We start from the raw sequence: 13,613 nt of genomic DNA, 5'->3' as shown, positions 1-13,613 counted from the left end.
AGAGATGGGAGGGGACATTGTCTGGACAGGGCGAGAAGCCACCTTATCTTTGAATTGGCTTGATTCCCATCCTGATTGGTCCATACTGAGTCCACAGGAGGAATGGAAGAAAAGAGTACCCAAGACAGCCCCCCACCCCCACCACCCCCACCCCACCCCTGCTTCTCCTTTCTCATCTCTGCAGTGTGGCCTCAGCAATACCACAGAGTAAGGAATACAGTCATAGACTCCTGCCCCACCCACCCCCACCTTCCATTACAAGGAGAGCAGGCAGATATAGCGAGGTGTTACATTTTAATTGTGAAGTGGTCCCCAAAGGCTCACTGTTGGCGGCCATTGTGGGAGGTTCAGCTAAGCAGACCAAAGCTGGAGGGGAGTAAGGATCTTGTCCCTGGCTACTTCCTGTCTTTCCTTCTCCACTTTCCGTCCGCCATGGGGTTAAGGTACTCTTCCACATGGACCCTGCCTCCATGATGGCTGTCCAAGTCCATGGGACCAAGCAGCCATGCTGAATCCAAGAATCGGTGAGCCACGCTAAATCTTTCCTCAAGCTCTGTGTAGGTGTGTGGTTGGTATTTCGTTCACCGTGAGGAACTCACAAACACTGCAGGTCGCCAGGAGGGAGAGCTCTAACTTTATGACCATCCCCAAATCAAGTTAAAGAAAACACTTATCCAGCCTCCACTAGTCCCACGTAAATACTTAGGTTCACAGTGATGTCACCAATTTTGTCCCGAACCCTGCTCTGACCCCAGGGTCCTGGCAAACCAAAGTGAATGTGGTTCTCTCTGGCAAGCCGGGGGACCTTGGCACTGCTGTGGAAGGAACCCCACCCGGTCCTTCATGGACTCCCTCCTTCCATGTGTCTACTGACCTATTTGTCTGTTTGCCTCTACTTCTCGTAGTACCGTAGACAGTTCTAGAAACTGAGTACATCCCGTCTGGATGGGGGAGACCACACCAGAAGACAGAAACCAAGGCTGCTTGCTTTATGTCCCCTCACCCCCCCCCCCAGACACAGCTTATGTCATGTTTTGTTAAATTCCAAGCACTCTGACTCCAATTCAAAGGTAGCTCACAGCAGGGATAAAAATCCTTTGAGAAGGCAGGAGGATGTCCCTGAAAGAAATCAGTGGCTCTCCAGAATGGCAGAGACTTAAACACAACGAGAGAAATCACAGTGCTGCCTTCCCTGCGGAGAGAGGCCATTCATTATATGATGCAGGGGGTTCAGATGCGTGTGTCATGCGTGTGTACACAGCACACACTCCAAATTAAAATCCGCGAGGGCAGACCTCCTGAGTTATAGGCTGTTTATTTGGGATCAAGCTGTTTCTCGCATGGCTGACTCAACGTGGCTGGCTCCAGGGTGAGTGGCCTCTGAGAGTTAATTACTTAAAGATGGTTAATCATTCCCTGGGTGATCCTGGGGAGGTATATGCAAATGAGCGCTAATTACAACACAGCAGTACAGCTATTTGCCCCGAATCTGATGCCACTCAGGGTCCTGTGCTGAATGCTTGTCCTGCATCCTCATGTTTTAATTCATAAGGACCCTACAAGTGAGGCATTTGCAAACACACAAGGAAACTCGAGTTCAGAGGTAACTGCTTCTCTTGACCACAGTCACAGTTAAGGATGGGTGTTGGATCCCCATCTGGCCCAGGTGGTCTGACCTGAAACCACTTGCTCTCAGCTGTGTTGGGTTGCTGGGCTAAAATTAATTCTTAAGACAGTTTGGAACTCAGGGTTTGGCCATCCCCATCCCCTGGGGAAGCCCCTTAGGCAAGGAGGAAAGCCCTCCAGCCCAAGGCAAGAGCTCGTAAAATTTAGGGGTGCCTTAGATCTTGTGCCACACACTCAAAGGTGCCACTATCAGGACAAGTGAGCAAGACACTAAGCTCATGGGAATAAGAGAAGGACTTTGATGACCCCCGCTGGCATGGCAGCCTTGCCACAACCCCCACCAACTGTAAGATCGAGCCATAATCTAAGTCACTCAGGTCATTAGGAATGAGCTCCTACCCCTGCCCCAGCCCCATGGTCACGTATCAAGAATCCCTCTGGTCCCCTCTGTCACCTCTTACCTGCCAGCCTGTAGCACCCCAGAAATGCTGAAGAGCCCGAAATCCGTGATGACCACTTTGCCGTTGTCATAGAAGACATTCTTTGATTTGAGGTCCTTGTGAAGGATGCCCTTCGCGTGGAGGTAGCCCATGCCCTGTAAGATGAGAAGACAGGGACTCATGAGAGGCGGACCCAGCACTTCCTCGTCACCCCTGCTTGGATCCTCAAGGGTGGCTGAGTGGAGGGTCCACCCACGGAGCTCAGGGGACAAAGGGTACGCAAGTCGCAATACCACCATCACCCACAGACCCCTGCAAAGCAATCTCTATGGAGCCACTCCTACTTCCTGAAATAAAGGAAGAGAAGTATATTCTAGAGGGAAAGAGTGGGACACCACAAAGGATGAGGAAACCAGAGAAAGGAATCCCACCAGCCATTTCCCCTCAATTCCTTCTTAAAGGGGCCTTGCTCCTCTGTTACTCAGTTCACAGCCCTGAAGAATGACCTGAGATACCCAGGGGATCTTTCAGGACCCCACATCAAGAACACACAGGGAAATCTATCAGCAATTCAGAGATTGTTTTGACTTATTTTTTTTGCCTTGCTAGGCAGTTTATCATGTCTTTATTTACGTCTACAGATCATTCCTACCACTTCTGATGGGAACTGAAAGCCTGGGGGCAGCCCCCCAATAAGGCACCTGTCGGGAGACTCGGGACGTCTTATCTGATTTCATCTAAGACAACACTCAACAACTCGATGTTTCCCAGGCCACAGAGAGACAGGATGGCTGGGTGCTCATGGGAATTCCAGGACTCCAGTATACCAGTTCCTAATGGCAATGGTTTGAATCTGAAATGTCCCCCATGGGTATATGTTTTGAACGCTTGGTACCTAATCAGTGGTACTATTTTTTTTTTTCAGAAGGTCTTGGGAGGTGGAGCCTGCTGAAGGAAATAGGTCACTGGGGGCAGGCCTTTGGGGGAATGTTATCCCTGCCCATTTCCTGTCTCACTTTCTGCCTCCTGGTCTACTGTGATGTGAACTATTTCTGTCCCATATTCCTGTCATGAACCCGGCTGCTGTGCCTTGCCTTTCCTCTCTTCAGCTGCTTCTAGCAGAGGACCCAGAAGTTTCTGATGCACTACCCAAGAGAAATGAGTGGCTGATCTGTACCCACTGGGCATCGCCTGTATGCAGGTATCATGACCATGAGGTACCAGCCAGAAAACAGAGTTTGAGGCAGCATTTCTAAAGCTGCATCTTCACAGATCTTTTATACATACCACCCGGGTTTTTTTCAGACTAAATCTAATGTCTTTGAGTTCCAGACTTGTGGTCTAAACCCAGACCCTGGGTCTTAGGATCCTTTGAAGAGACCGCCAGAGGAGGCTGGGTCTTTGTAAGGTCCAGGTAGGGGCCCCAGAACTCACGGTACCTTCACAATTTCTTGTGCAATCTGCCTGGTTTTGTTGACATCCAGGACAATCTTGGCGTCCCTCACCACAGAGTAGAGTGTTCGTCCCTTACAGAGGCTGCAAGGCAAAAGAACAGGGTCAGTCAGGGAAATGGCTGGCCGTAGTGAGGAAGGTGGCCCACCACAGTCATCAGAAGTCACGAAGAACTGAGAGGATGTGTCACCATGGTGCCAGTGTGACCTTAACAGGCCTTGCGCCCAACCCTAGAGCTGGTTCTGGGTGACAACCTGCAAAGATGTCTTTGTAGATCCCTTAATAATATCAGATACTTCCTGCCATGTAGACCCCTGCCAGATCCAGCCAGGTCCAGAAGTGTCTGTGGTGGCCATCAGAATGGGCCCTCATATAGTGGAATGCTTAGTCACGGGAATGGAGAACTCTTGGAAAGCCTTAGAAGGATTAGGAGGTGTGGCCTTGTTTGAGGAAGTACGTCCCTGGAGGTGGGCTTTGAGATTTCAAAAGTCCATGTCAGGCCCAGCCCCACCCACCCCGTCTCCGCCTATGGATCAGGACGCAGTTCTCAGCGACCACGCCAGTGTCTGCCTGCATGCTGCCATGCTTTCTTTCTTGATGATAACGGACTAAACCTCCGAAACTGGACGCCAGCTCCCCACTAATTGCTTTCTCTTGTAATAGTTGCCTTGGTCATGGTGTCTCTTCACAGCAAAGGAGGAGGAAGACAGTAGGCCTGCCATGTCCCTCAACCTAGGGTCTTGGTCTCTCTCTCTCTCTCTCTCTCTCTCTCTCTCTCTCTCTCTCTCTCTCTCTCTTTACATACAGTGCATGCATGTTTATGTGTGTGTAGGCAGTTGCACATATGCGTGCACAGGTGTACATCTACTTGTGTACACACAAATATGGACGTCAAATGACAACTTTGGCTGTCATTTCTCAGGTGCCGGACACTTTGTTTTTTTGAGATAGGATCTCACTAAGTTGAGGCTCACTAAGTAGACTAGGCTGGCTGGTTGGTGAGTCCCAGGGACCCACCCTTTCCTGCCTCCCTAGTGCTGAGATTGTATGTATCTTTTTCACACAGGTTCTAGGAGATTGAACGCAGGCCCGCAAGCCTCTAAGGCCAGCACTGAACCAAACGAGTCATATTTCCAGCCTCCCTCGCTCTTTTGGAGACAGACTCTCACCATATAGCTCAGGCTATCCTGGAACTCACCACATAGCTCAGGCTGGCCTTGCTCATGGTCCTCCTGCACAGCCTCCTAGCTGCTGGGACTGCAGACCTGTGCCATCATGCCTGGCTCCCATCCAGCATCTCAAAGGAGAGCTGTCACAAACCAATAACTTCTGGGCCCTCAGACACCACTCAGACGGCACTGTCTGCCATCTGTCCCAGCTGGGAGTCCCTGTGTGGGGATGGGGATGAAGGAGCAGTGAAACTGTGCTGCTGTGCACTGAGCACCATCAGCAAATGGTCCATTGAGCCTTTTCACCGGGGGGGGGCGTGTCAAGAGGACAATGTCACCCAATCAGGCACCTGCCTAGATGGAGGGTGCTCAACCCATTTGCAGCCTCATTGAGTTTACTTCGAGGACTGGTAGTTGAAGATGAATTGACAGGATGAAAGGACATTGTGCGGCAGCAGCGACACCTTTTCACTCCGCAGTCTGCCCGTCCCTCCATCTCAACCTTCCTGGTGAGTTTATCTCCTGATGTATACGGAGCAGGTGCTGTGAGGAGTCACCCAAGGAATGAGTGAAGTGAATGAAGGAAGGAAGGAATGAGTTCTGTATTCACTAGAGCGTCCCCAGTCCCCAGAAGCCAGCATTGCCTAAAAGAAGTATGGAAGTCATTATGGTAATTAATTTTCCATCTCTATAAAATTAACAGCTTGAATGCCTTTCTTTTCATTTATAGCTTTATTGCTAAAGCACTCCGGGCATGATATTTGTTCAGACTCTTCCTCTGGTGTTTGCTCAGGCTTTGTTTCAGGCTGGACTTGTATTCCTGGTAGAAGTAAGGGTGCTGGTATGAGAAATCTCAGTTCAAATTCTGACTCTGCATCTTGCTAACTGAAATGCCTTGGGATGGGTCACTCAGTCTCTCTGGACTAGAGCATCCTCATGTATCAGAGCAAACCAACTTTGTAGATGAATATACAGACTGAAGGAGATAGAGTCCCTCCTGGTGTCTGGCATCTGAAGGGAAGTTCAACCCCACTGGTTAGGGGACAAGAGTCACACCCTATGGAATTAGGCTTCTGATCTGTCCCATAGTAGCCATATGACCCTGAGTCCTCCCGACACGTAAGTTAGCTTCTGCATCATAAAATGGGGGCAACACTTCCTGCTTCATCAGGATTCGGGTATGTAAAAATGTAGGCACTGCTCCCTGTACAACACACAGTAGGTCCTCATGGCCTTTACAATCATGTGTGCAAATGAAGAAATGGTGTATCTGTCTGTGGATCACTTCTGCCTGCCCATCTGTCTGCCAACCTGTCTCTCTAGTGTGTCCATCTGTCTGTCCGTCCACCCATCCATCCACTCACCATCCCAAATGCTACCTAGAGGCATGATCTCCGATGAAGATTCCTTTCTTCATCTGCCCAGGGTGAGGTTTCAAGAGCAGCTGACTCACAGGCGGTTTGGTTCACTCGGCCAAGGTCGCCCGGCTCATCGGCAGGAGGCAGTCTAAGATGATTCAAGGCTGCCCCCTCTTTGCGGCACAGCGGCAAGTTTGCCGAGCCTCTGCGGCAGAGGTGGAGGAAGGGCGGGCCGAGCAGCCAATTTTGCTCTGTTGACATTTAAGTATCAGAGATGGAAGACTGTGGGTGGATTCCCTCCCCTGGATACCTCGTTCTCCAGCGGCCACCTACACTCATTACAGACCAGAGCTCTCCCTGATGCACACAGAAGAGCAAATAATTGCACCAGCCTCCAAGACTCCCAGCATCTACAGCTCAGGGTGACCATATGAAACCCTGTCTTTGTTCCTGTTCCTTCCTGGCCACCATGGACAGTGTCTGCTTCCTGTCTTCACGATGTTAAGTAAACGGGGCTGCTGAGAAAGTAACAGTACTGGCCAGAGTGGACGCCGGTGCAGCCATGATTTGGCTCATCTACAAATGCCCAATATGCAGATGATGCCTGGATACACACCCAGCAGACACACATGCCCACATTTACCTTCAAATACGAACCACAACATCATAAAATTCTAATAGCAATGCTTCTACCTTTGCCCCAGACTGGAAGCAATCTGTCAGGGACTAAAAAACTGTGGCCTTTATACAGTTCTTACACTGATACCCTTGACCCCCAGCGTGCGACCCAACAGAGGTGACGGGATGATGGGAGAGGACCCTTAGGGAAGTTTCCCCAGAGAGTTTGTGACTTCACACCATGCAAGAACACAGTGTGAAGGTGGCAGTCTGTAACATGGGGAGTGAGTCCTTGCCAAAGCGGGCCTGCGCTGGCCTCTTAGTCTCAGACTTCAGCCTCCAGATAGATGACAGTTTCTGTTCTTTACAAGCTACCTGGTCCACAGCACTTGGTTATAGCAGAGGGAGCTAAGAAACAACCCGTGTTCATCAGCAGACACCAGGGACACTAGGAAGGAGCCACACGACAAAACATAATCACACCACACTGTGTAAAATAAGTGGACAGCAGAAGGCAGGATAAAGCTCACAGGGTAGGAGCCAGCCTCAGGAGACTGATGGAAGATTCTACCACTGGCCTGTGTGCTGGAAGCCAGCAGAGTGATGCCTCCGTGTGTGTGTGTGTGTGTGTGTGTGTGTGTGTGTGTGTGTGTGTGAATGTGTGTGTCTGAGTGTGTTTGTCTATATGTCTGTGTGCATATCTGTCTCTGCGTGTGTGCGCGCGCGTGCGCATGCGTGCATACGTGTGTGTGTGTGTGTGTGTGTGTGTGTGTGTGTGTGTGTGTGTGTGAACATCAGGGGCTGGGGCTGGCTAGGCTCCATGTTTGTCTCTGGGAGCAGATAACACAGACAGCCACTGTGTTGTACCCTGATGAGACGGATACTTTGGCAGGTACGTCATCACTTGAAAAAAAAAAAAACAAACTTTTAAAAATTCGTGAGGGAAATTGGGGAGATGGCTAAGTAGGTAAAAATGTTTGCCTTGTAAACTCAAGGACCCAAGTTTGATTCCCCAGAACCCACACTTGTAATGCTGGTGCTGGGAAGACAGAGACAAGCAGGCTCCTGAGCTTGCTGGCCACATAGACTAGTCTAATGGGGGAGGCACAAGCCAATGAGAGACCCTGTCTCAAAAGAACCAAGGTGGACAGCTCCTACCCAAATTGACCTCTGGGATGGCTGAGGTGAGAAAATCCAGTCAGCTCAAATGTCTACTGAAGCGGCTGGCTCTGAGGCCCTAACACCTGCTTCTGGGGTAGGAAGTGAGGACGGGAGGGAGAAGAGTTGAGTTTGTTGACCGCATCCTCGGGACGATTGTGACCTCTCTGAATCCTCCCAGACCTGCGAGGTCTGTCTCTGTCACCTTCCTGTTTTACAGGACCAGATGCTGAGATCCAGGGTGGGAGCGCAAACTCACCCACACAGCCATGATGTCAACACACACACAGGAAAGACCCACTCCCACATACAGCTGAGGTGTCAACACACACATAGACGTCTCCCAGCTTTTCTCCCACTGAGTGAGTGCACAGTCACCGGAAGTGTTTCGTAGCCATTCCAAGGGCGGGGCATCTGGAGGGCAAAAGATATCAGCTGACCCCAAATCTCTACGGTTATTTACAGCCAGCTTCGTGACGTCTGAAGTGACACAAGCCACGGTATCCTCATCGGTAAGATGGAGTTAACACGTGCTGAGGGCCTTCGATGCAGCCAGCGTCTGCCATGGCAGGAGGGGCGGTGTTCTCATGGTGTTTCAAAGACTCCAAGATGCACGTTCATATGTAACATCTCAGGAAGCAGGGTGTCTCTCACAGTGAGTGGCAAGGCAGAGTAGCACTGGTGTTGTCCATCTTTCTTGGTGGCACATCAACAGTGCATGTTCTGATGGAGGGCACCTTGAGTCTCTGCAACGTGGTCTCACCTCTACTTCAAAGAGTGTCCAAGAGGATTTGTTGTCATAGTGACTGAGGAGGGAACCCAGGGCCCCATGCAGGTCAGACAAGCACCCTACAACTGAGCTATATCCCCAGTCCTTGCCTTTTTTTTACTTTTTATTTTGAGCTAGGGTCCCCCTAAGTGGCCCAGGCTGGCCTTGAACTCCCTCTGTAGCCCAGGCATCCTCCTGTCTTAGCTCCTCAAGTAGCTGGGATTATAGGCCTTTGCCACCAGGTCCAGCTAAGATGATTCTTTTCATTTGGCAAGTTAAAATTGCATTTATTGATTGTATACAATATATTTTGATGAAAATGTATTGTAGAATGACTAATCCAAGCTTATTGACATATGTACTCTAAACATATTAATTTTGGGCTGAAAATAAACACTGTTCTTAGTGATTATTGCATATATAAGTGTACCAACCAAAGTTACCATGACAAATAATGGGCACCTTGAACTCGGTTATAAGAAATTGTGTGTCCTTAGACCAACATCTCTCCAGTTCTCTCATCTTCCCCTAGCCTCTGGCCAGCCCACATCACTTTCCTTTTCCAAGAGTTTGAATTTTTTTTCCTCTTTTGCTTTAGTGTAGGAATCTAACTTCTGTATGCTAGGTAATCACTCTGCTGCTAAGTTGCATCCCCAGCCCTTGGATTTTGAGAAAGCATCTCTCTGTGTAGCTCAGGTTGGCCTGGAACTCCAGCTCCTCCTACCTCAGCACCCCCAAGTGCTGTGATTACAGAAACGCACCACCACGCTTGGTTGAGCGTGGCTTTTGAAGGCTCTCCATGTAAGACGACAAGGTAGTCATCTTCTGTGTCTGCCTCCATCCACCAAGTGGCGTCCTCAGGCTCAACGCTGTTGTTCTAAAGGGAAGAGTCTCCTCTTTCAAAGGCTGAAGAGCATTCCGTTTATTCACCAGAAGACTGGGGTTGGTCCCATGTTCTTCCAGTTCCATTTCTGTTGCCGTGACACCCTTTATCCTGCTTACAAGTCCAGGTCACAGTTCCTCACTGAGGAGTGGCCAAGCAGGAAGAAGGTCACGACATATCTGCCGTTATGAGTAGAAAGAGGAGAAACACATCTTGCTGGCTACTCAATTCTCTCTACTCTTACACAGTCCAGGCTCCAGCCCGGGTGCAGCCCACATTCAGAGTGGATCGTCCCACTTCAGTTAACCATCAAGGCAACCCCCACAGACATGCCCGCAGGTCGACCTGCTGCTGACATTCCCTCATTGCAACTTTCTTCCCAGGTAAGTCTAGGTTGTATCAAGTTGACAGATAAAACTGACTAGCATTCATGTCTTGGCCAATGCTGCCAAGAACATGGCTGTGTCAAGTATCTCTCCTTTGTCCAGAGCTGGTACTGGGATCTGGGCTTCTTGGATCGGGCCCTTATGCTCTAGGAGCCCATCTTTTGCTCCCCAGCACCTTCCTCTGAGACCCTGGTGCACATAGATCTTCAGTTAAGTACAGCTGTGACATCTCTACCATTATCATCAAAGGCAATGAAGATTAATGGAGTCTGCTATGCTCGGGAGCATGAATATGGAGGTCAGTACAAGGTGCTTCAGTAACTCATGGGTTTAACTGGTTCTCCTTTAGTGTCTGAGGCGGTGTGGGTACACACACACACACACACACACACACACACACACACACACACACACCCCTTGGTATCTCTGAGTAACAGAATAGTTTCTCTAAATAGAGGCACAAAGACTAGGGTGTTGCCTTCTCTACAGGCCACCCTACCCCTTCTAGCCTGGCCTCTGGCCCCAAAGCTGCCTTGAACTTTTTATCCAAGTAGTACAGCAAGTCTTTAGCCAAGATGGCTCTGGAGTGGAAAATCTGTGTTGTGAGCCAGCCTACCACAGGCTTGTCAGAAAGGAGACACGCCCATCCTGCAAGGTCAACCTTTAAGGGTCTCTGTCCAAATGGTCTCATAGACACAGATAGGAGCCGCGACAGAGTTTGACTTCCTCTCTCTGTGCCTGACTGCTCATCACCAAGCCCAAGGGACCCAGAGCAGGTGTGGATGATGGGGAGAGAGAGAGGATGGTGCTGGTCTTTTAGGGGGCAACCACCTCTAAACGCTAACGCAGCCATCCCCAAACCACAGTGTCCCGTTGACGGGCATCCACAGTGCATAAGAGTGTTGCGGATGTGACCGATTCAAGGTGAGGTGATGGGACAATTCTGAATCGTGGTGGCTCCAAAGGGACGAAAACAAAGAGGCAGGGGCAGCTCTGAGAGTGGGGGTGGGGGCAGAGAAATGCATCACAAATCTAGACCACCAGCACAGACTCAGACAGTTCCAGAGGATGCACCACAGTGCAAGAAGCCAGAGAATCCGGCAGAGGGTCTCTCGCAGGAGCTCCTGGGAGAACACAGCCCTGTCCACACTGGGATTTTAACTCATAGAGTCCCAGGATTTTAACCCAGGGAGTCCCATTTGCACAGCTGACATCCAAAATAGATTTTTATTCTTTCAATCTCCAAGTTTCTGGCTATTTGTGACAGCAACAATGGGACACTCATCCAGCAAGCAGGTAGTACTGATTCGTGGCACCCTGTAGCTGTCGTCTCTGGCCAGGGCATGTACTACATGAGTTGTGACTCTTAGATATTGATAAAAATTGTCACCCCTGGGGCTGGAGATGTGTATGGTTCAGGTGATAAAGTGGCCTTGCAGAAGGCTACTCTGGGGAGGCCACTTCGACACTAAGAGATTAATGAAGAAGCTGGGCAGGTTAAAAAAAAAAAAAAATCGGGAGAAAGAGTCCCAGTTGCTGGCCCAGCCAGTGCAAAGCCCTGAGATAGGATGCCACCTAGGGTGCTTGAGTAACCCAGTCAAGAATAGGCTGCCTAGAGCTTGTTTCAGTGTTGAATTTTCCAAGTCAGGGCTAGGCGGAACAGTCCCGGGCTCCAACTTCCTTGAGCTCCCAGGGCAGTTGGTTTTTTTAAAATCAATTGTTATTTTTAAAGCTCTGCAGCTGTCAGGGAGATTTACAAATGTCTGCCGTTCACTCGACTCAGCATCCTCGCCCCAACTTTGCAACACTCGAGTCCCATTTAATTGTCCCATGCTCTTTCTCCCTCCCCGGAGCCAATAAATCATATTCCGGGCGACAAGTCGCACACTCCATCAAATTCTGGCCTCGGGCAATCTCCAACTTCCAAGTCTTCCATGAATCTAACACTGAAGATATTAAAACCTCAGGACTCTGGGAGTTTATAATAAAAAAAAAATATGCCAGGTTAGCTGCTTATAAAAACAGGAAGTACCGACGGTTTGTCATCCGCTTAACCCAATGTGTGCCTAGGAAATGAAGAATTATGGAGTTCCATTAAGGAAGGGCTTGCTTGGTGGTAGGCTCACGTCCAAGCTGGGCAAGAAAAAAAAATGGTGTCGAAATGAGCTGAGGCTAGACCTCAGGAGAGAGAATCTTGGATTTGCAAGTGGGGGCCAAGTGTTGTGAGGGGTTGATGCACATGGAGCCAGAGACTGATGTCAGCTGTCATTCTCGACATTTCCCCACCTTAAGTTGTGAGGCAGGGTCACTCACTGATTTGGCTGACCCAGCACCAGATGTGTACATGGTTCCAGATGTTTACACAGCTGCTGTGGATCCCAAATTGGGTCCTTATGTTTGTGTAGCAAGCAAGCACTTTCTCCCCTGGGACATCTCCCCTGACCCTGGAGCTTAGCTTTTGATAACTCAGCTCTGTCTTGCTCTACTCTGCCAAACACTGTTACAGACTCGGAGAGAGCAGGCAGGAACAGGGAGACATGCATTCTCTGTGGGTTTTCTGTGGTCCGTCTTCCTAGGGCTGGATCTGAGATCTCTGTTAAGTGGCCAGAAGTTGGCTGCCCTGACCCTTAAAGGCCTGAGATATGTGGTTCTGGCCATCCGGCATTCTCTTCGCCATCCTATGACCCGGTGCTGTTGGATACTTGGTGACATTCACTCTCTCTGGTCTCACTTGGATGGGAGAGAACATTCAAGACCGGAAAACGCCATCTGGGAGGTGAGACCTCCAGCTCACTGCAGATCTGCAGACAGCAGTAGCCTTTTGTCACCCCGAGAGGCCCAGCACAGTCCGGGACATTGTTCAAAGGCATCTTGGGATGTGCTCTTCCCTGAGCCCGGATCCTTGCATTCTCAGCATCTCCAGGGTCACCCTGCATTCTCACCTAGGATCCTGCCCATCACGGCTACTACAGACCCACTTGCTGGACCAGTCAGTTCATCCATCCCTTGCTAATGGTCTCATGTAATGGACTAGGTTTGAACACTCCAGCTATCTGCTATGGCTTCAAAGTGTCCCCTCAGATTCATGTGTTCTAAGTTTAAACCCCTCAACCTACCCATGAATGGTCTTTGGGGGTGGGGCCTTAGGGAGGAATTAGGATTAAGTGAGGCCATAATGTGGGCCCCTGTGTTGGTAGGTTACCACGGAGGGAGAGATTGGAGACAACACACCTGCTCTATTTCTTATTGTACAGCATGAGGTACTCACCAGATACGGGGACCACACAACTGGACTTCCCATCCCCTAGAGTCCCGAGCTGAATGAACCTTTAATCTCTATAAACTTCCCAGGTGGAAGCATTTCATTACGGCGATGAGAAATGGAAGAGGACAGTATTTCAAAAAGAAAGCTATCACTGCCTCCTCATACCGCCACATGGAGAGCTAGACGCCCCGCCGCCCCCCAACTCCCTAATGGATACAGAAAGAAATACAGCAGGAAGAAGCACTAAAAAACAGAAATCAAATCCTGAGTTTGATATTGTGGCCGACGGAAGACTCCACAGTGGAAGGCGCTGCTTTCTGTAAAACGAATCAAGCTCGGCAAGTGAGGGCTTGGAACGCGCTGGGTTTCCCCTCAAATGCAACCGCGGTGTGTGCGGCTACAGACAAGATGAGGAGTCCTTGCTCAGAGTGGAGAGTCTCATGGAAGAGACAGGTGATGGGGGAATAGATGACATCAGAGTAAACTGAG

At 49.8% G+C, this 13,613-nt stretch overlaps 1 protein-coding gene across 1 annotated transcript in view; it reads right to left on the bottom strand.

Moving 5' to 3' along the window:
• Nucleotides 1-13,613, bottom strand: part of Ksr2 (kinase suppressor of ras 2) — a 359,063-nt gene that overhangs the window by 15,348 nt on the left and 330,102 nt on the right. The window contains exons 15-16 of the mRNA XM_059249748.1: nucleotides 3,506-3,602; nucleotides 2,088-2,221 (exon numbers count right to left, since the gene is read on the bottom strand). Of these exons, the coding sequence (XP_059105731.1) occupies nucleotides 2,088-2,221; nucleotides 3,506-3,602 (231 nt within the window). The remainder of the gene's footprint in view (nucleotides 1-2,087; nucleotides 2,222-3,505; nucleotides 3,603-13,613) is intronic.

The sequence above is a fragment of the Peromyscus eremicus genome, chromosome 23 (genome assembly GCF_949786415.1).
Source record: "Peromyscus eremicus chromosome 23, PerEre_H2_v1, whole genome shotgun sequence".
In the NCBI taxonomy this organism is placed as follows: Eukaryota; Metazoa; Chordata; class Mammalia; order Rodentia; family Cricetidae; genus Peromyscus; species Peromyscus eremicus.
The sequence above is the reverse complement of the archived record's forward strand: the minus strand, read 5'-3'. Positions and strand labels throughout refer to the sequence as shown.